Source organism: Zophobas morio, unplaced genomic scaffold, assembly GCF_036711695.1.
Source record: "Zophobas morio isolate AGI-343-1 ecotype UQ-CSIRO unplaced genomic scaffold, CSIRO_AGI_Zmor_V1 ptg000021l, whole genome shotgun sequence".
In the NCBI taxonomy this organism is placed as follows: Eukaryota; Metazoa; Arthropoda; class Insecta; order Coleoptera; family Tenebrionidae; genus Zophobas; species Zophobas morio.
In genome coordinates this window covers 24147896-24165012 of record NW_026972126.1, presented here as the reverse complement: position 1 = coordinate 24165012, position 17117 = coordinate 24147896, and the positions used below count along the sequence as shown (strand labels likewise).

General features: G+C 34.6%; 1 protein-coding gene across 1 annotated transcript; it reads left to right on the top strand.

Annotated features, from left to right (window-relative positions):
• Positions 1 to 8013: 8013 nt before the first annotated feature.
• Positions 8014 to 15110, top strand: LOC135132835 (ketimine reductase mu-crystallin). Its single transcript, XM_064061047.1, has 5 exons — positions 8014 to 8497; positions 8596 to 8760; positions 8814 to 9012; positions 9131 to 9340; positions 14985 to 15110. Exons 1-5 carry the CDS (start codon positions 8180 to 8182, stop codon positions 15056 to 15058), a joined length of 966 nt encoding a protein of 321 aa, XP_063917117.1. The 5' UTR covers positions 8014 to 8179; the 3' UTR covers positions 15059 to 15110.
• The last annotated feature ends 2007 nt before the right edge of the window (positions 15111 to 17117 follow it).

Here is a 17117-nt window from a genome sequence, read left to right as displayed (position 1 = left end):
TCATGGAAGTCACAGAACACTCACTGGATGGAAGTGGCTAATGTACCACGTTTGTAAAATAAAGAATCCAGAAGTGGCACAGATGCCGACTTCTAGCGGTCATTTTGCGCACTAGAGGAAGGAGCAACCAGGGTTCATGTGGAAAGAACAATTCAGAGATTAAAAACTGTGTTAAAAACTATTAAAATATTGTCTGATAAAATTGAATGGTTCCTAATTCCTCACGTTAATGCAATTATGCATTTGGTTGCAACTATTATATTGTGAATTTGTCTAGCCATATTTTAGCTGATGATAAATTTGGTGAATTGAATACGAAATAACAGTGAATTAGTGTAAAAATGTTTATTTTTACAGTATATATAAATCATGTTGCTTGTACTGTGTTGACACAGGTTCAATCCATTTTTTAGGTACCCTTTTTATTAAATGGCACATCAATTTTTAAATAATTTTTTGAAAATGGCGAGTTAACAATTAAATACAATTGAAAAAAAAATTGGTCGAAAACTATTTCGGCCAGAGACTTTAATACATAGACTGGCTGTGTCAGGAAAAACGTGAAGTTTTTCGACCGCCATATTGCTTATAACCGTAAGTGCGCGAAATTTGAATTTTCCGGTCACAAAATGCAATTTAAAATGTTAAATAAAAAAGACAACAAATTGTAATTATTTATTTAGCATAATAATATCTATATGTATATGTAAATTCCTTTAAAAATATTAATGTCCTTGAAACAAAATTAATTTCGTGAATTTTTGTCTTAAAGAGATAGCTTTTTCACGCTCAGTACTTAAGCGACACTCATAACCTATTCCGAGAGTCAAATAATTTCTCAAAATTAATTTTTGCAATAAATTAAAATAAGAATTATTTACGTTCAACTAATCCATACTAAACAAATGTTCATTATGTAGAAAAAAAATGTATGGTCCTACGTTGCAAAGTTAAAGCAAACATTTTAGTTACCAAATCATTTTTAATGGCCATATTTACAAACAATCTCGTAAGTCCCGACACACAACCACTTTTATTTCGAGGTCTAGAAACGTTCTGTGCTAGAAACTACTGCTGCTAACCACCACAACCTCACTTAATTTGACATAAAAGTTATAGCAATGGCGTCCATACTACTATGCGCCGTGGCTTCACCAAAATGCATTAGAAATGTTACTAACAGCCAGTCTATGTATTTAAAGTCTCTGATTTCGGCAGAACTTCCCTCGGACCTAAAGTACAGTGAAACATATCCAGCATTTTTGAGTTGAGTTTTTACTTTACAGAATTTTGTGATGACGTCATCAAGTGAGTCGTTCGTGATTTATTAATCGATAAAATAAATTGACACATACATTAATTTTTTTGAGCCACCTGTATAAGCAAATCTAAAAAATATGAATGCAATGATAAATCACAAGTGAAAAGTCATTATGTTTGCACATAATTTCGGGTAGATTTAGGAATTTATGTCGTTTCTATGAAAATTTGAAACTTAACACCTTTACATTTCACAAGTTTTTACAAAATTAAAAAATCAGTTTTATCTTAACAAGTACTAGGCCCACCCACCCATGGTAGAAGGAGACATGGTGTAGGCATCCGATGTACCAATTTAAAAATGGTCTGCGCATCCATTTGTGACGTTAGGTGGCATCAACGACCTTGTGACTCTTGTGAGTTTCGCTAGGGAAGTCTAGGGAATTTCAGCTTGAGTTGTGATTGCTCTGTCCAATACGTCAATTAGTTGTCAGATAACGAATTGTATTTTAAATTTCGCGCTAATTTCACCCCACTTGACGTCACACCCGATGCGTATACCTATACCATGTCTCCTTCTACCATGCACCCACCCGCCCCCTATTTTCTCAGAGGATATGTGATTTGCCAAAACAAGGCTTATGTTAGAAAGTACTAGCCCTTTATTTCCTCAGAGGACAGTACTTGCTAGTACTTGCTAAGATAAGTCTTATTTTGGCAAATTACATATCCTCTGAGAAAAGAGCGGGCGGGTGGGCGGGTCTAGTACTTGCTCAGATAAATCTGATTTTGGCAGACGTCATTCACTCTGAGAAAAGAGCGGGCGGGTGGGCGGGGCTAGACTTGCTCAGATAAGACTGGTTTTGGCAGACATCATACACCCTGAGAAAAGAGCGGGCGGGTGGGCGGGGCTAGTACTTGCTGAGATGACGACTGATTTTGGTAGACGCCATACACTCTGAGACAATAGGGGCAGGTGGGCGGGGCTAGTACTTGCTCAGATATGACTGATTTTGGCAAACGCCATTCACTCTGAGAAAATAGCGTTCGGGTGCGTTCCGTCTGACTGTCTGTCTGTCTGTATCCATTTTTTTAATCTCCGAAACTGCTGGACCGATTGTTGTCAAATTTTGTACATAAAGTCTTTGCCATTTCTATTGAAACACCACTTGTTGATCGTAAATTTGGCAACGTTCATACTCAGACAATTTTCTAACTAAAAGCCGTTGCCAATCAACCGAAAACTGTTAGCAATTGCTAAATTTTAGGCAAAATCAACAGGTGGTGTTTCAATAGAAATGGCAAAGACTATATGTTAGAAATATCATGTAGATGGTTAAATACTAACCAACGTTTGGCTTATTATCCCCACTAAGAATAAGATACTCTTGTACTTGTGTCTTTCACCCTCGACATCCAGAATTTTTAGAAAAAATTAAAAACTGAATAAGAATATTTTACAATATAACTTTGAAACTGCAAAGCTGATTGCTCGGAGATCTTGTAAATATTTTAAAGTTGTCGTAATCATGGTAAATCGTTAAGCAAAATTTATTTTTTACCACCTCCCAAAAAACTGATGCCGTCATCTCAAAATTTTATATCTTATCTTAACAAGTACTAACCCCGCCCACCCGCCCTCTCTTTTCTCATAGTGTATGACGTCTGCCAAAATCAGTCTTAACTGAGCAAGTATTAGCCCCGCCCACCCGCCCGCTCTTTTCTCAGAGTGTATGACGTCTGCCAAAATCAGTCTTATCTGAGCAAGTATTGGCCCCGCCCACCCGCCCGCTCTTTTTTCATAGTGTATGACGTCTGCCAAAATCAGTCTTATCTGAGCAAGTATTAGCCCCGCCCACCCGCCCGCTCTTTTCTCAGAGTGTATGACGTCTGCCAAAATCAGTCTTATCTGAGCAAGTACTAGCCCCGCCCACCCGCCCGCTGTTTTTTCAGAGTGTATAACATCTGCCAAAATCAGTCTTATCTGAGCAAGTACTAATAAGTAGTAGCCTCTGAGAAAATAAAGTCGGCTGGGCGGGGCTAGTACTTGCTAACATAAGTCTTATTTTGGCAACTGACATATTCTCTGAGAAAATAGGGGCGGGTGGGGCGGGGCCTAGTACTTGCTCAGATAAGACTGATTTTGGCAGACGTCATACACCCTGAGAAAAGAGCGGGCGGGTGGGCGGGGTAGTACTTGCTCAGATAAATCTGATTTTGGCAGACGTCATACACCCTGAGAAAAGAGCGGGCGGGTGGGCGGGGCTAGAACTTGCTCAGATAAGACAGATTTTGGCAAACGCCATTCCCTCTGAGAAAATAGCGTTCGGGTGCATTCCGTCTGACTGTCTGTCTGTCTGTTTGTATCCATTTTTTTTAAAGACGTAATCTCCGAAACTGCTAGACCGATTGTCAAGTTTTGTACATATGTTAGAAATATCATGTAAATGGTTAAATACTAACCAAAATTTGGCTTATTATCCCCACTAACAATAAGATACTCTTGTACTTGTGGTGTGTGAATCCGTGTCGAATTTTCACCCTCGACACCCAGAATTTTGATAAAAAATTGAAAACTGAACAAGAATACTTTACAATATAAGTTTGAAACTGCAAAGCCGATTGCTCGGAGATCTTGTAAATATTTTAAAGTTGTCATAATCATAGTAAATCGTTAAGCAAAATTTATTTTTTACCACCTCCCAAAAAAGTGATGACGTCTTCTTAAAATTTCTTATGTTATCTCAGCAAGTACTAACCCCGCCCACCCGCCCGCTCTTTTCTCAGAGTGTATGACATCTGCCAAAATCAGTCTTATCTGAGCAAGTACTAGCCCCGCCCACCCGCCCGCTCTTTTCTCAGGGTGTATGACGTCTGCCAAAATCAGTCTTTCTGAGCAAGTACTACGCCCGCCCACCCGCCCCTATTTTCTCAGAGGATATATCATTTGCCAAAATAAGACTTATCTTAGCAAATATCTATGAGAAAATAAAGCGCGGAATTTTTCGCATTCTTTCGAACTTCTGCAGATTCCTTTGAACTTTTCAGATTCTTTCAGAACGAAAAGGACCAAAATAAGGAAGAAAACGTACGAAAAAAGACAAAAGGACGATAAAGGACGAAAAAGGACGAAAAGGACCAAAAAGGAGGAAACAGGACGAAAAGGACGGAAAGGGATGAAAAAAAAGAAACAGACGAAGAAGGACGAAATGGACGAAGAAGAACGAAAGATGACGAAAAGGACGAAAAAGGACGAAAAGGACGAAAAAGAACGAAAAAGGACGAAAAAAGACGACAAGAACGAAAAGGGACGAAAAGGACGAAAAAGGACGAAGAAGGACGAAAAGATTGAAAAAGGTCGAAAAGGACGAGAAGGACTAAGAAGGACGAAAAATGACGAAAAGGAGGAAAAAGGGCGAAAAGGACTAGAAAGGACGAAAAAGGATGAAAAGGACGGAAAAAGAACGAAAATGGACGAAAAAAAAACGAAAAGGACGAAAAATGTAGACAATGGACGAAAAGGACGAAAAGGATGAAAAAGGACGAAAACGACGAAAAAGACCAAAAGGACGACTAAGGACGCAAAGGAGGAAAAGGATGAAAAAGTACGAAAAGGACGATAAAGCACGAAAAGGACGTTGTAGTTTATTGTAGTTTTTGTCTTTATTTTACTCTGTAACAGCTTTATTGGCGTTAATAAATGCAATTATAAAAGGACGAAAAAGAACGAAAAAGGACGAAAAGGACGAAAAAGGACGGAGAAGGATGAAAAAAAAAGAAACAGACGAAGAAGGACGAAAGAGGACGAAAAGGACAAAAAAGGACGAGAAGGACGAAAAGGACGACAAAGTACGAACGAACGAAAAAGGACGAAAAAAAAACGATAAGGACGGAAAGGGACGAAAAGGATGAAAAAGGACGAAACGGACGAAAAAGGACGAAGAAGGACGAAAAGGATGAAAAAGGTCGAAATGGACAAGAAGGACTAAGAACCACGAAAAATAACGAAAAGGAGGAAAAAGGGCGAAAAGGACTAGAAAGGACGAAAAAGGATGAAAAGGACGAAAAAGGACGAAAATGAACGAAAAAAAACGAAAAGGACGAAAAATGTCGAAAATGGACGAAAATATAAGATAAGATAAGATAAGATTTATTCGTGCCAACATATAAAAAATATTTATTTTTAAAGGACGAAACGGATGAAAAAGGACGAAAACGACGAAAAAGATCAAAAGGACGAATAAGGACGAAAAGGAGGAAAAGGACGAAAAGGACTAAAAAGGACGAAAAGGACGAAAAAGGTCGAAAAGGACTAAAAAGGACGAAAAAATGAAAAGGACTGGAAAGAACGAAAAAGGACGAGAAGGATGAAAAACAGCGAAAAAGGACGGAAAGGACAAAAAATGTCGAAAATGGACGAAAGGAACGAAAAGGATGAAAAAAGACGAAAAAGACCAAAAAGGAAGAAACAGGACGAAAAAGATCGAAAAGGACTAAAAGGGACGAAAAAGATGATAAGGACTGGAAAGGACGAAAAAGGACGAAAGGGACGAAAAACAACGAAAAAGGACGGAAAGAACGAAAAATGTCGAAAATGGGCGAAAGGAACAAAAAGGATGAAAAAGGACGAAAAAGACCAAAAGGACGAAAAGGACGTAAAGGACGAAAAAGGACGCAAAGGACAAAAAGGACGAAAAAGGAGGAAAAGGATTAAGAAGGACGAAAAATGACGAAAAGGAGGAAAAAGGAAGAAAAGGGCCAGAAAGGACGAAAAATGTCGAAAATGGACGAAAAGGCTGAAAAAGATGAAAAAGGACGAAATAGGACGAAAAGGACGTAAAGGACGAAAAAGGACGCAAAGGACAAAAAGAACGAAAAAGGAGGAAAAGGATTAAGAAGGACGAAAAATGATGAAAAGGAGGAAAAAAGGCGAAAAGGGCTAGAAAGGACGAAAAATGTCGAAAATGGACGAAAAGGATGAAGAAGATGAAAAAGGACGAAAACGACGAAAAGGACGGAAAAGGACGAAAAGGAGGAAAAAGGAAGGAAAGGGCCAGAAAGGACGAAAAATGTCGAAAATGGACGAAAAGGATGAAAAGGACGCAAAAGTACGAAAAACGACGACAAAGGACGAAAAAGACAAAAAAGGTCGAAAAAGACGAAAAGGACGAAAAAGGACGAAATGGAAGAAAAGGACGAAAAGGACGAAAAAGGACAAAAAAGAACGACAAAGACCCCCATCACAAATCCTCAAGATTCTTTAAAATGTCTTAGTTCTGTTTAGATTGTTTCAGATCCTTACAAATCTTATCAGATTCCTGCAGACTTTTTCAGATTTTTCTAGATTCTTTTAGATTTTGCTAGATTCTTCAAGATTTTCTCATTTTCCCTGGAGAAATCTGAGGGAATCTCGAAAAATCTAGAAGAATCTTAAAGAATCTGAACGATTTTACAGGACTTTGAAACAATGTGGGAAAATTTGAAAGCAAATATTATTATTAATATTAAAATTCAGAGAATCCTAGAGAGTCTGAGCGAATGTAACAGAATTTGAGAAATTCGTAAAGAAACTGAAGGAATTTGAAGCAGTTTGAAAGAATCTGAGGGAACCTGTGAGAAACTGAGAGAATTTTGAAGAATTTGGAAGAATCTGAAAAGATCTAAAACGATCTGAATAGAACTGAAAAATTTGAAAGAATCTGGAGAATTCCTGATGCTCTTTGACAGAATCTTAAAAAATTTGATTGTAAACAAACCGGAAGCATCGAAAAGTATCCGTAATAATCAGAAAGATTAAAAAAAATCGAAAAAACCTGAAAGAGAGAATCAGAAAGAAAATGAAAGAATCTGAATGCACTTGAAAGAATCTGAAGGAAACCTGTGGGAATCTGTGAGAATCTCGAAGAATTTAGAAAAATCTGGAAGAATTTGGAATAGTCTTCAGGGATCTGAAAGCATCTGCACGGTTTTAAAACGACCTGAATAGAATTCAAAAATTTGAAAGAGTCGTGAGGATTCCCGACGGTGTCTTTGAAAAGAAGAATCTTAAAAATAGGAAAGAATCTGGAATAATCTGAGGGAATCCAAGAAAATCTGAGGAAATATGATACTAAGAATCGGAAAGAATCTCAGGAAATCTGGACGAATCTAGGTAAATCTGGCAGAATCTGAGACAATTTGAGAGAACGTAGAAAAATGTAGAAAAAATTGGAAGAATCTGGAACAGTCTGCAAGGACCTGCAAGGATCCAAAGCGATCTTGAAAAATTCTGAGGAAATCCGAGAGAATCTTCAGGGATATTGAGAGAATTTGAAAGAATATAAAAAAATCGGTAACAAAGTGTATTTTTTCTAGAATTGAATTATAAACGAATTGAATTAAACGATAAACAGAAATTAACGCAAATTTTTTCCAAAATTCAAGATGAGTGTTAAAATTAATCAAACACGAATTAGATTTTCTGACTTAGAAAAATTACACATTTTTGACGTGCTTACTGTTTATAAAATTTCATTTTTTCCGAAAAACTTTCCATGTCAAGTAAAAACTTTCGTGTAGTGTTGGTTGCCTAAACATCAAATCACAATGGAAGGTTATAATTTATAATTATCAAGTGAAACAAATTTGGAACACAAAGTCGGATTCTAAGTATATAACATATTTGAAATAAATTAAGAATACTTTTCTGCGTATAATTTAAGTTACACGTCCCCCACGTCCAAATTAACCCCCAACGCCGTAAAATTCCTTCCACAATGAAGCCATTAACACCTAAGACCCAGCACTAAAACCCTCATTCAGTATTTAGTTCGCGCGTGACACAGCTCGCAGATAAGACCAAAATAAAACAGTATTTACTCAAGGCGACTTTATCACCCAATTATCAACGTGCAACGAACAGTTTATTTTCGCCTTCACCATGTCCAACCCAATCTTCATCCACGAAGACCAAGTGAAAAAACTGTTGAACTGGGACAGCACCTTCGACGCAGTGGAAGCAGCCTTGGAGAGCGTGTACAACAAGCGGGCTGTTCAAAGTCCCCGAACTTTCACGCAATCAACAACATCGAAAACGTTGTTGTTAACCATGCCGGGACACTTAGATAACGAGCGTTTCGGGGCATTAGGATGCAAATTGGTTACTGTTGCCCCTGATAATATTAATTTGGAGCATCCTTTACCGACCATAAACGCGCAAATTTTGCTGTTTGAGGAAGCCACTGGAATTTTAAAGGCGGTGAGTAGAATGAAACGAGCAATTGTAATTAGGATGTGAAGTGGGTTGCATAAGTTTGCAGCGGTGTGTATAATGTGTTGCATAGTCACAATTTTCAGGTCGTTGGCGGTACTGAAATAACGAAGTGGCGCACGGCTGCCGCCTCCGCAGTGGCCACTAAACACCTTAAACCGAAAGAGTTTCAAGTTTTAGCGATATTGGGGGCCGGGGTTCAAGGACGGATTCACGCTATATGTTTCAATCACTTTTATGACTTCAAAGAGGTGTTTTTGTTGTTTTTTTTTTAACAATTTTTGTTTAAATTCTCCTTTGAAAGATACGTATCTGGAACCATAATGTTCACAAAGCTGAAACTCTAGTGCAGGAGCTCAATCAAGTTTACAATTGTCAAAAATTCAAGTGTTGCCAATCTAACGAAGAATGCGTTAGAGGTGCCGATGTTGTTGTGACGGCTACTTTTGCCAAAAGTCCGATTGTACAGAAGGAGTGGCTGAAAGATGGGGTTCATATTAACGGTATGATTCTTATTGTAAAAAAATCGCGTTAGAGACACTTTCTCCAATACGTTTTCGTGGACTAAGTGAAGAATAAAGTCGAGACAGGGCCTGAATAAATCTTTTGAATAAATTCCAGCCGTCGGCGCCGGTCTCGTCCATCACAGCGAACTTTCCGAATCAATTTATCAGTCATCCCATGTGTATATAGACCATTGGGCTGGAGCCCAAACCGAGTTAGCCGGTTTGGGGAAACTGGGAGTCGAATTCAAGGGTGAAATCGGAGGGGTTATAACCGGAGACTTGCCGCCGCCCCCTCTCGATCAAGTTACCGTGTTCCAGAGTTTAGGTAATAGCATTGTTTAAGTATATTATAGTTGGACAACCTATACAGACAATCACTTTCCCATGTAGAAAAGAATGAATATATATTTTACATCTCACTCGCTTCACTATGAAGTGGCGGTACCTTACGAAAGGGGGTAAAAATAGTCCGTAAACACGTGATGTCGATAAGATAGTAAATGGACGTATTAATCAGTACGTTGTACGGGAAGCAGTCACAAAATAAGCAAACGTACGTGTTGAAGACTTTACATATATGTAATATATGTATATGTAGTGCATACCTGTTTCAAAGTTAAGGTATCAAAAATTTAATATTATCGCGGTATACCTATTATCCATGAACTGCATGGCTAACAAATATGCGTCCCTTCGTCCACTTTAAAGGTACGAAATTAAACGACCACTACTTTAATTAATAAGTAACAAGTCATCTAATTTGCCTCCAGAATAACTATAGGTTATTATCAAACTATGAAAACCAAATTAATTCAATATGAACATCTTCTTGCGTATTTTTTTTATTAACAGTAGTCAAATCATTAAATGTATTTTATCCTAAGATTGTATCACAAAATATTCATCACCATTGAAATACATACGATTTAGACATCAAGAAATAAATTTAAAATTGCAAAAATTATATCTAGCAGAATTAAAACAGACTTAAATGTGTCTTGTATGTACGTGCTTATCAGTATGTAGGCACAGCAATAATCGTTCTTTATGAGTAGTCATGTAACACAGTAAATCCTCGAAATCGAAAATTTAAAACACTGAAAATTTCAAATATGGGAAAATTGTAAAATCGAGAAATCGAAACATAAAAAAATCAAGAAAATTAAAATTGGAAAATCTAAAATTTAAAAATCGAGAAATTGAACAATCGGTTAACTCAAAAATCGAAACATCGAAAAATTGGAAAATCGAAAAATAAAAAAAATTGGACAATCGAAAATTTAAAAATTCCGAAAATTGAAAAATTGAAATATAGAAGAACTGAAAACTCAAAAAATCGAAAAAAATTAATTATTTAAAAATTGAAAAGTTAAAATTGAGAAATCGAAAAACTGAAAAATCACAAAATTGAACGAAATATCAAAAAATTAGGAAATTAAAAAATTGACAAACAAAAAAGTCAAAAAAGCAGACTCTAAAAATCGCAAACTTAAAAAATCGAAAAATTGAAAAACCAAAAACCTGAATAATCGAAAAATTGAAGAAGTGAAGAACTGAAAAATCGAAACTTTAGGAAGTGGAGAAATGGGAATATAAAAAAATAGATTAATTGAGAAATCCGAAAACTAAAAATTCAGAAACGTCAAAATTTGAAAAATAAAAAAATATTGAAGAACTGAAAAATCGAAAAATCTAAAATTTAAAACATTGAAAAGTTAAAATATCCTAAAACTGAAAAATGGAGAAATCCAAACATCAAAAAATAAAAAAAAAATAAAATTCTAAAATTTAAAAATCGAAAAACTGAAAAATCAACGAATCGAGAAGTCGAGAATTAAAAAAATTGGAAAATTGAAAAATCGGATAAATCAAAAATCGAACCATCGAAAAATCGAGAAACCGAAAAGCAAAAAATCGAAAAACCAACAAATCGAAAAATCGAAACATTGTAAAATTCAAAAAATGAGACATCGAGAAATCTAAAAATCAAAAGACAAAAAAATCGAGGAGTCGAAAAATCGAGAAGTCGAAAAATCAAAAAATTGAGAAACCGAAATAGGCCAAAATCGAAAAATCGAAAACTTAAATATGGAAAAATTGATAAAGCGAGAGATTGAATAATCAAAACATCGAAACATCCGAATCTCAATAAATTGAGATTTCAAAAAATTTAAAAATCTGGAAATTTAAAAAATTAAAATATAGAACTGGAAACTCGAGAAACCGAAGAATCTAGAAATTTAAAAATTAAAATATGGAAAAGTTGAAAAATTGAGAAATTGAAATAAAAAACAAAAAACTGAAAATCCAAAAATAAAAAATAGAAAAATCTAGAAGTCGAAAAATGAAAGAATCGAAGTATTGAAAAATATCAAAACTAAAAGAAATATCCAAAAATTGAGAAATCGGCAAACCAATAAAGCGAAGTCGAAAAATCGAAGAATTGAAGAACTGAAAAATCGAAACTTTGAGAAGTGGGAAAATCAAAAATAGATTAATTGAGAAATCAGAAAACTGAAAATTTAACGCAGAAATTTGTAAAATTGAAAAATTTAAATACTGAAGAACTGAAAAGTAAAAAAATCGAGAAATCGAAAAAACTAAAATTTAAAACAATGAATAATTAAAATATCGCAAAATTGAAGAATCGACAAATCCAATTCAATTTGAAAAATTGAAAAATCGAGGCATTGACAAAATGGAAAATCCAGAAATTGAAAAGCTCAAAAGAAAAAAATCGAAAAACCCAGAAATCCAAAAATCAAAACATCGAAAAATTCAAAAACTGAGACTTCGAGAAATCGAAAAATCGAAGGATCGAGAAATTGAGGAGTCGGAAGCCGAAAACGAAAGTTAAAAATTGAAAAATTGAGAAATTGAACAATCAAAACAACGAAACATCTGAATTCGATAAATTGAGAAATTAAAAAATTGAATAATCGAAAAATTTTAAAAAAGAAAAACTGGAAAATCGAAAATTAAAATTCAAAAAATCGCAAAATTGAAAAATTGAAATATAGAAGAACTGAAAACTCGAAATATCGAAAAACCTAGAATTTTAAAAAATGAAATATTAAAACATCGAAAAGTTAAAAAATTGAGAAATCGAAGCATTAAATAGTCCCAGAATTGAAAAATCTAAAGTTTACAATAAATTGAAAATCCAAAAAGGAAAAAAGCGAGAAATCAAAAAAAAATCCATCAATTCAAAAATCGAAAAGTCGAAAAATTGAAATATTGAAAAATCTCATAACTGAAAGAAATATTCAAAAAATTGAGAAATTAAAAAATTGGAAAATTGAGAAATCGAAAATCTAAAAAAGCAAAATTGAAAAATCATAATCTTAAAAAATCGAAAAATTGAAGAATTGAAGATGTGAAAAATCGAAACTTTAGGAAGTTCAGAAATGGACAAATAAAAAAAAATACTTTAGAAATCGGCAAACTGAAAATTTAGAAACGTGAAAATTTGAAAAATTGAAAAATCGAAATATTTAAAAACCGTAAAATTGAAGAGGACAAAAATTGAGAAATCGTATCATTGAAACATCGAAAGATTGAGAAATCGAAAAATAAAAAAATCAAGAAATAGTAAATTTAAAGAATGGAGGAATCGGAAAAGCCCAAAATTGAAATATTGAAAAATTGAGACATTTAAAGTTGAAAAATCGAGAAATCGACAAGCCGAAAAATCCCAATAGCGTATTTAGGTATAAATCACAAGATCAGGACTATTCTACTTTTTAAAATTTAAATAACATTATAAATTGGAAAATGTAGATTTTTTTTCGAAAAATCTTGACGTCTAAGGTGAAAACTCGACACGGATGCATAAACCGTAAACGGGGCGAATTTACAATTTTACTATTGTAAAATTTGGAGATTGCGTCATTTCATTGTTCGTGACAAATTTTGGTGAGTGTAATTTGATAATGCAATTTGAAATGTAAATTTTGTCATTCGGGAACATTATGTATTAAATCGTCAAGATGTTCAAGAACTTTGTTCACTTATTCGTTGTAAAGTCCAATGGTCGAAATGGGTTAATTCTTCGTAGTGGATGTGTATCAGATCAACTCTAATGAATATCGGTTTATAGATAAATGGCTTAAAGCCGATATTGGCCTGAGTGTACTTTGGTTTGTAGATCAAACAAGTTCTCAGGCGACGAAAAATTGCTTGTGGAGGGAGACTTCGGATTACAAATCGTGCCAAGAAAACATATTTGGGAGAGATGGATTTTCAGGTGCTTGACTAGCGATAATTTTAAATTGTTTGCTGTCGTTCGCGAAGTGAAGAACACAATTTCATTAAAATGATAACTATAAAATTATCATAGTCACTATTGGTATTAATTAACACAAGATGGCGCGCAAGTTATCAGTTGATTTCGTTAATAAATTCATAGAAACCTATATGGGATTTTTTCAGGCCTTAGAAAATTAAAAAGTAAAAAATACAATAACAAAAATTTTAAAATGCGGTTTACGAAAAATTAGTAGTCCTGTGCAAAGAAGAAAATTTTGGAAACGCTGACAAATACGACATCTCAAAAAAAATAACACAAGAAGTGCTTTCGGCGTAGTATTTTTGATGCTGGCGTGAACAAAATACTCTGTGTCTGTGTCAGTGTGCAGTGCGCAAAGAGTTAATTGTGCAGATCTAGCCGAAAATCCGAAAACCAGATCGCTGTGTGTAGGGCCAGCATAACGGAAGTAATAAATCATCCCATCGGTTGAAGAACGTTGGGTCGGTGCACTGATGTCGATGTTATATCCCGAGAGGGGCCCAATACACCCAATAAAATCGAACAGACAAAATAAAGCTTCAAACATGATTATTTTTTTACTAAAATTTTGAAATTTATAAACTTCACATTTTATTTATTTATTTATTTATTTATTTATTTATTTTATCTTGTTTTCGAACTATAATAAACATTTCAAATAATGTCTGTAACTTATTTTAATGTAAATTATATTAATGTGGTAACAAAACTCAGATGTAATATTAGTGTGATTCTGATATTATTCTAGATTTTATTACAGCAGAACGGCGTATCCTTTTTAAATTTTAGAAGTTACGGAAACTAGTTAAAGAAACAATTAGTTATCTCGTATTTTTTGAACAAAATCTACCAAAATGTCGGACAACAGCAATTGTTTTTCATAGAAACAAACAGTCTTCAAAGCAGCCTTTAACAACTCGATATTACAAACATGCGTCTTAAGTTCTTAATGCGTTTTTTTCTCTTTTGTAATTATTTGTAATGTTAACGCCGAAAGTTTATGTCATTCTGTTATTTACTTTGAACATATATTTTCATTTTGTGTTAATATTTTTGTAACACCACGAATCTAAATTTTACTTAAAATCTTGTTTTACTTTAATCTTGTAAAACTAAACAATTATACCAGTTTAAAAACCCTTGGAAAGTTTCTGTCAGTCTTCAGATATAGTCAAATAAAAATATGCGTCAAATTCATTTAAATTCAATTCTTTCTTATCACGTTACAACGCGTTGCTTCATATTTTTTATGTCAAGTATATTTTCATATTTTGTACATATATGTTTATACACATTACTGTTTACGGAACAATGTTAATTATGGATTTATGGATAACTCCTCGTATAAGAGCAGAGTGATCAGTGAAGGGTGTTTGCCTTTACTAATGTTTGATGGCGCCATCTGATTTAGAGTAAACTAAACCTAATACGTTGGCTCACTGTAGCGAAAATGCACGTTGACGAAAAATTTGTCCCACGCCCCCTGGATTCCTTGTCCTAAAGCTCACTATTTAGGCGAAGTAAAATTTGTATTAGGTTGTCCAACTATAATATACTTAAACAATGGTAATAGTAATAAACGTCCTATTTTTACGCCGACTAATTTGATGCTTTTTAAATACTGAAAAAGGAAAGTAATAGGATAGGCAACCCATTATACTGAAGAATTTTTTTATTGTAGGGATGGCGGCGGAGGATTGCGCTATGGCTCGTCTCATTTACGACCTTTTCATCCAGGAGTCAAACATGAACTAATTATACCTATATACATATTCTTGGATTCAATAAATTAATAACGAATTAAAAAGTAATGCGTTTTTTTATTCCTACAAAGTCGACCCCACTTAAAATTTATTACAGAACTAGTGATAGAGTTACATTGAGTGCACACTAAACTCCAGCGGCGACCAGCACGAACAAGTGCTCCGAAGTGCTTTCCTGAGAGTTAGAGGCGTGCTCTCACATTACACGTCACGTGACTCACATCCGTACTGATCCAATCACGATGAAATTAGAGCAGCAAAATCAGACCACGTCGTAGGCGCGCCCACAATTACCCAATCGCTACTCGATTACATCGAATAAATCTTATTTAATAAATTCCAGTCGAGGCGCCGGCCTCGTCCACGTCGAGCTCCCCGAATCAATTTATTTACCGTCCCGTGTGTATAGCGACCATTGGCTTGCAACCCAAACCGAATTAGCCGGTGTGGGAGCCGAATTCGGGGGCGAAATTGGAGGTGTTCGCGTTGCCGCCGGAGTTTACGACGGGTTTGGTGTAATAGAAATTTAAACAATACGATACCGGGGGCGGCTTGTGCTATTAGTTCATGTTTCAGCAAGGAATTTGTGCTGTGTTATTATTTTTATTATTTCTCACGAATACATTTTCCACCATTTTTTTTATTTTAAAAATAAATGTTACCTGAAATGATCTGTAAAAATTTTGAATGAATCTAAGAGAATTTATGAATGTGAGCAAATCCGAGAGAATCTGGAAGAATTTGGAATAGTCTGCACGGATCTGAAAGGATTTGTTAGGATTACAAACAAGAATTTTAAAGAATCTGGAGTAATCTGAGGAAATCTGGAAGAATCTAAGAGAATGTGAAGGAATATAAGAGAAGTTATGATTTTACAAGATTAATAGGGGCAAAATCAGTTTTATCTTGACAAGTACTAGGAACGCCAACCCGCCCTATATCTCGTCAGAGGGTAGTACTTGCTAAGATAAGTCTTATTTTGCCAAATGACATCCTCTGAGAAAACAGGGGCAGGTGGGCGGAGCTAGTACTTGCTCAGATAAGACTGATTTTGGCAGACGTCATACATTCTGAGAAAAGAACGGGCGGGTGGGCGGGGCTAGTACTTGCTTAGATAAGACTGATTTTGGGGCATCTTGTATAGAATTTGTTTGGCAAAATTTTGAGATAACGTCATCAGTTTTTTGGGAGGGGGTAAAAATTACATTTTGCTTAACGATTTACCATGATTACGGTAACCTTAAAACATTTACAAGATTTCCGAGCAATCGGCTTTGAAGATTCAAAATTATATCGTAAAATATTCTTATTCAGTTTTAAATTTTTTCTAAAAATTTTGGATGTCTATGGTGAAAATTCGACACGTATTCACATATCACAAGTACAAGAGTAACATATTTTATGAAATTAAAAAAACTTGTAATTATAAAGATCTAAGGTATTCTAAAAAAACTGGAAAAATTTGGAAGAATTTTGAAGAATCTGCAGGGATCTGAAAGGATCTGTAAGGATCTAACATCGTTTGAGTAAAACTAAAAAATTCCAAAGAATCTGAAATAATCTGGAAGAATAAAAAAAATCGAAAGAATCTGATAGAGAGAAACATCAAGATAATGAAAGAATCTAAAACAATCTGGAGGAATTTGAGAGAATCTAAGAGAATTTGAGAAAAATTTGGAGATTTGGAACTAATCTAAAGGAATTTGAGAGAATCTGAAAGAATCTGAGGGAATCTGAAAGAAATTGGGAGATTCGGAAAGAATTGGAAAAGATCTGAGGGAAATTGTGACAATCTCAGCGAATTTTGAGGAATTTCGAAGAATTTAGAAAAATCTTAGATATTCTAAAAAAACTGGAAGAATTTGGAAAAATTTGGAAGAATTTTGAAGAATCTGCAGGGATCTGAAAGGATCTGTAAGGATCTAACATCGTTTGAGTAAAACTAAAAAATTCCAAAGAATCTGAAATAATCTGGAAGAACAAAAAAAATCGAAAGAATCTGATAGAGAGAATCATCAAGAAAATGAAAGAATCTGAAACAATCTGGAGGA

Coding starts and splice junctions, on each gene's coding strand:
- LOC135132835 (XM_064061047.1), top strand. CDS start 8,180: ATGTCCAACCCAATCTTCATCCACGAAGACCAAGTGAAAAAACTGTTG. Junction 8,761..8,813: donor ACTTTTATGACTTCAAAGAG/GTGTTTTTGTTG, acceptor CTCCTTTGAAAG/ATACGTATCTGGAACCATAA. Junction 9,341..14,984: donor TACCGTGTTCCAGAGTTTAG/GTAATAGCATTG, acceptor TTTTTATTGTAG/GGATGGCGGCGGAGGATTGC.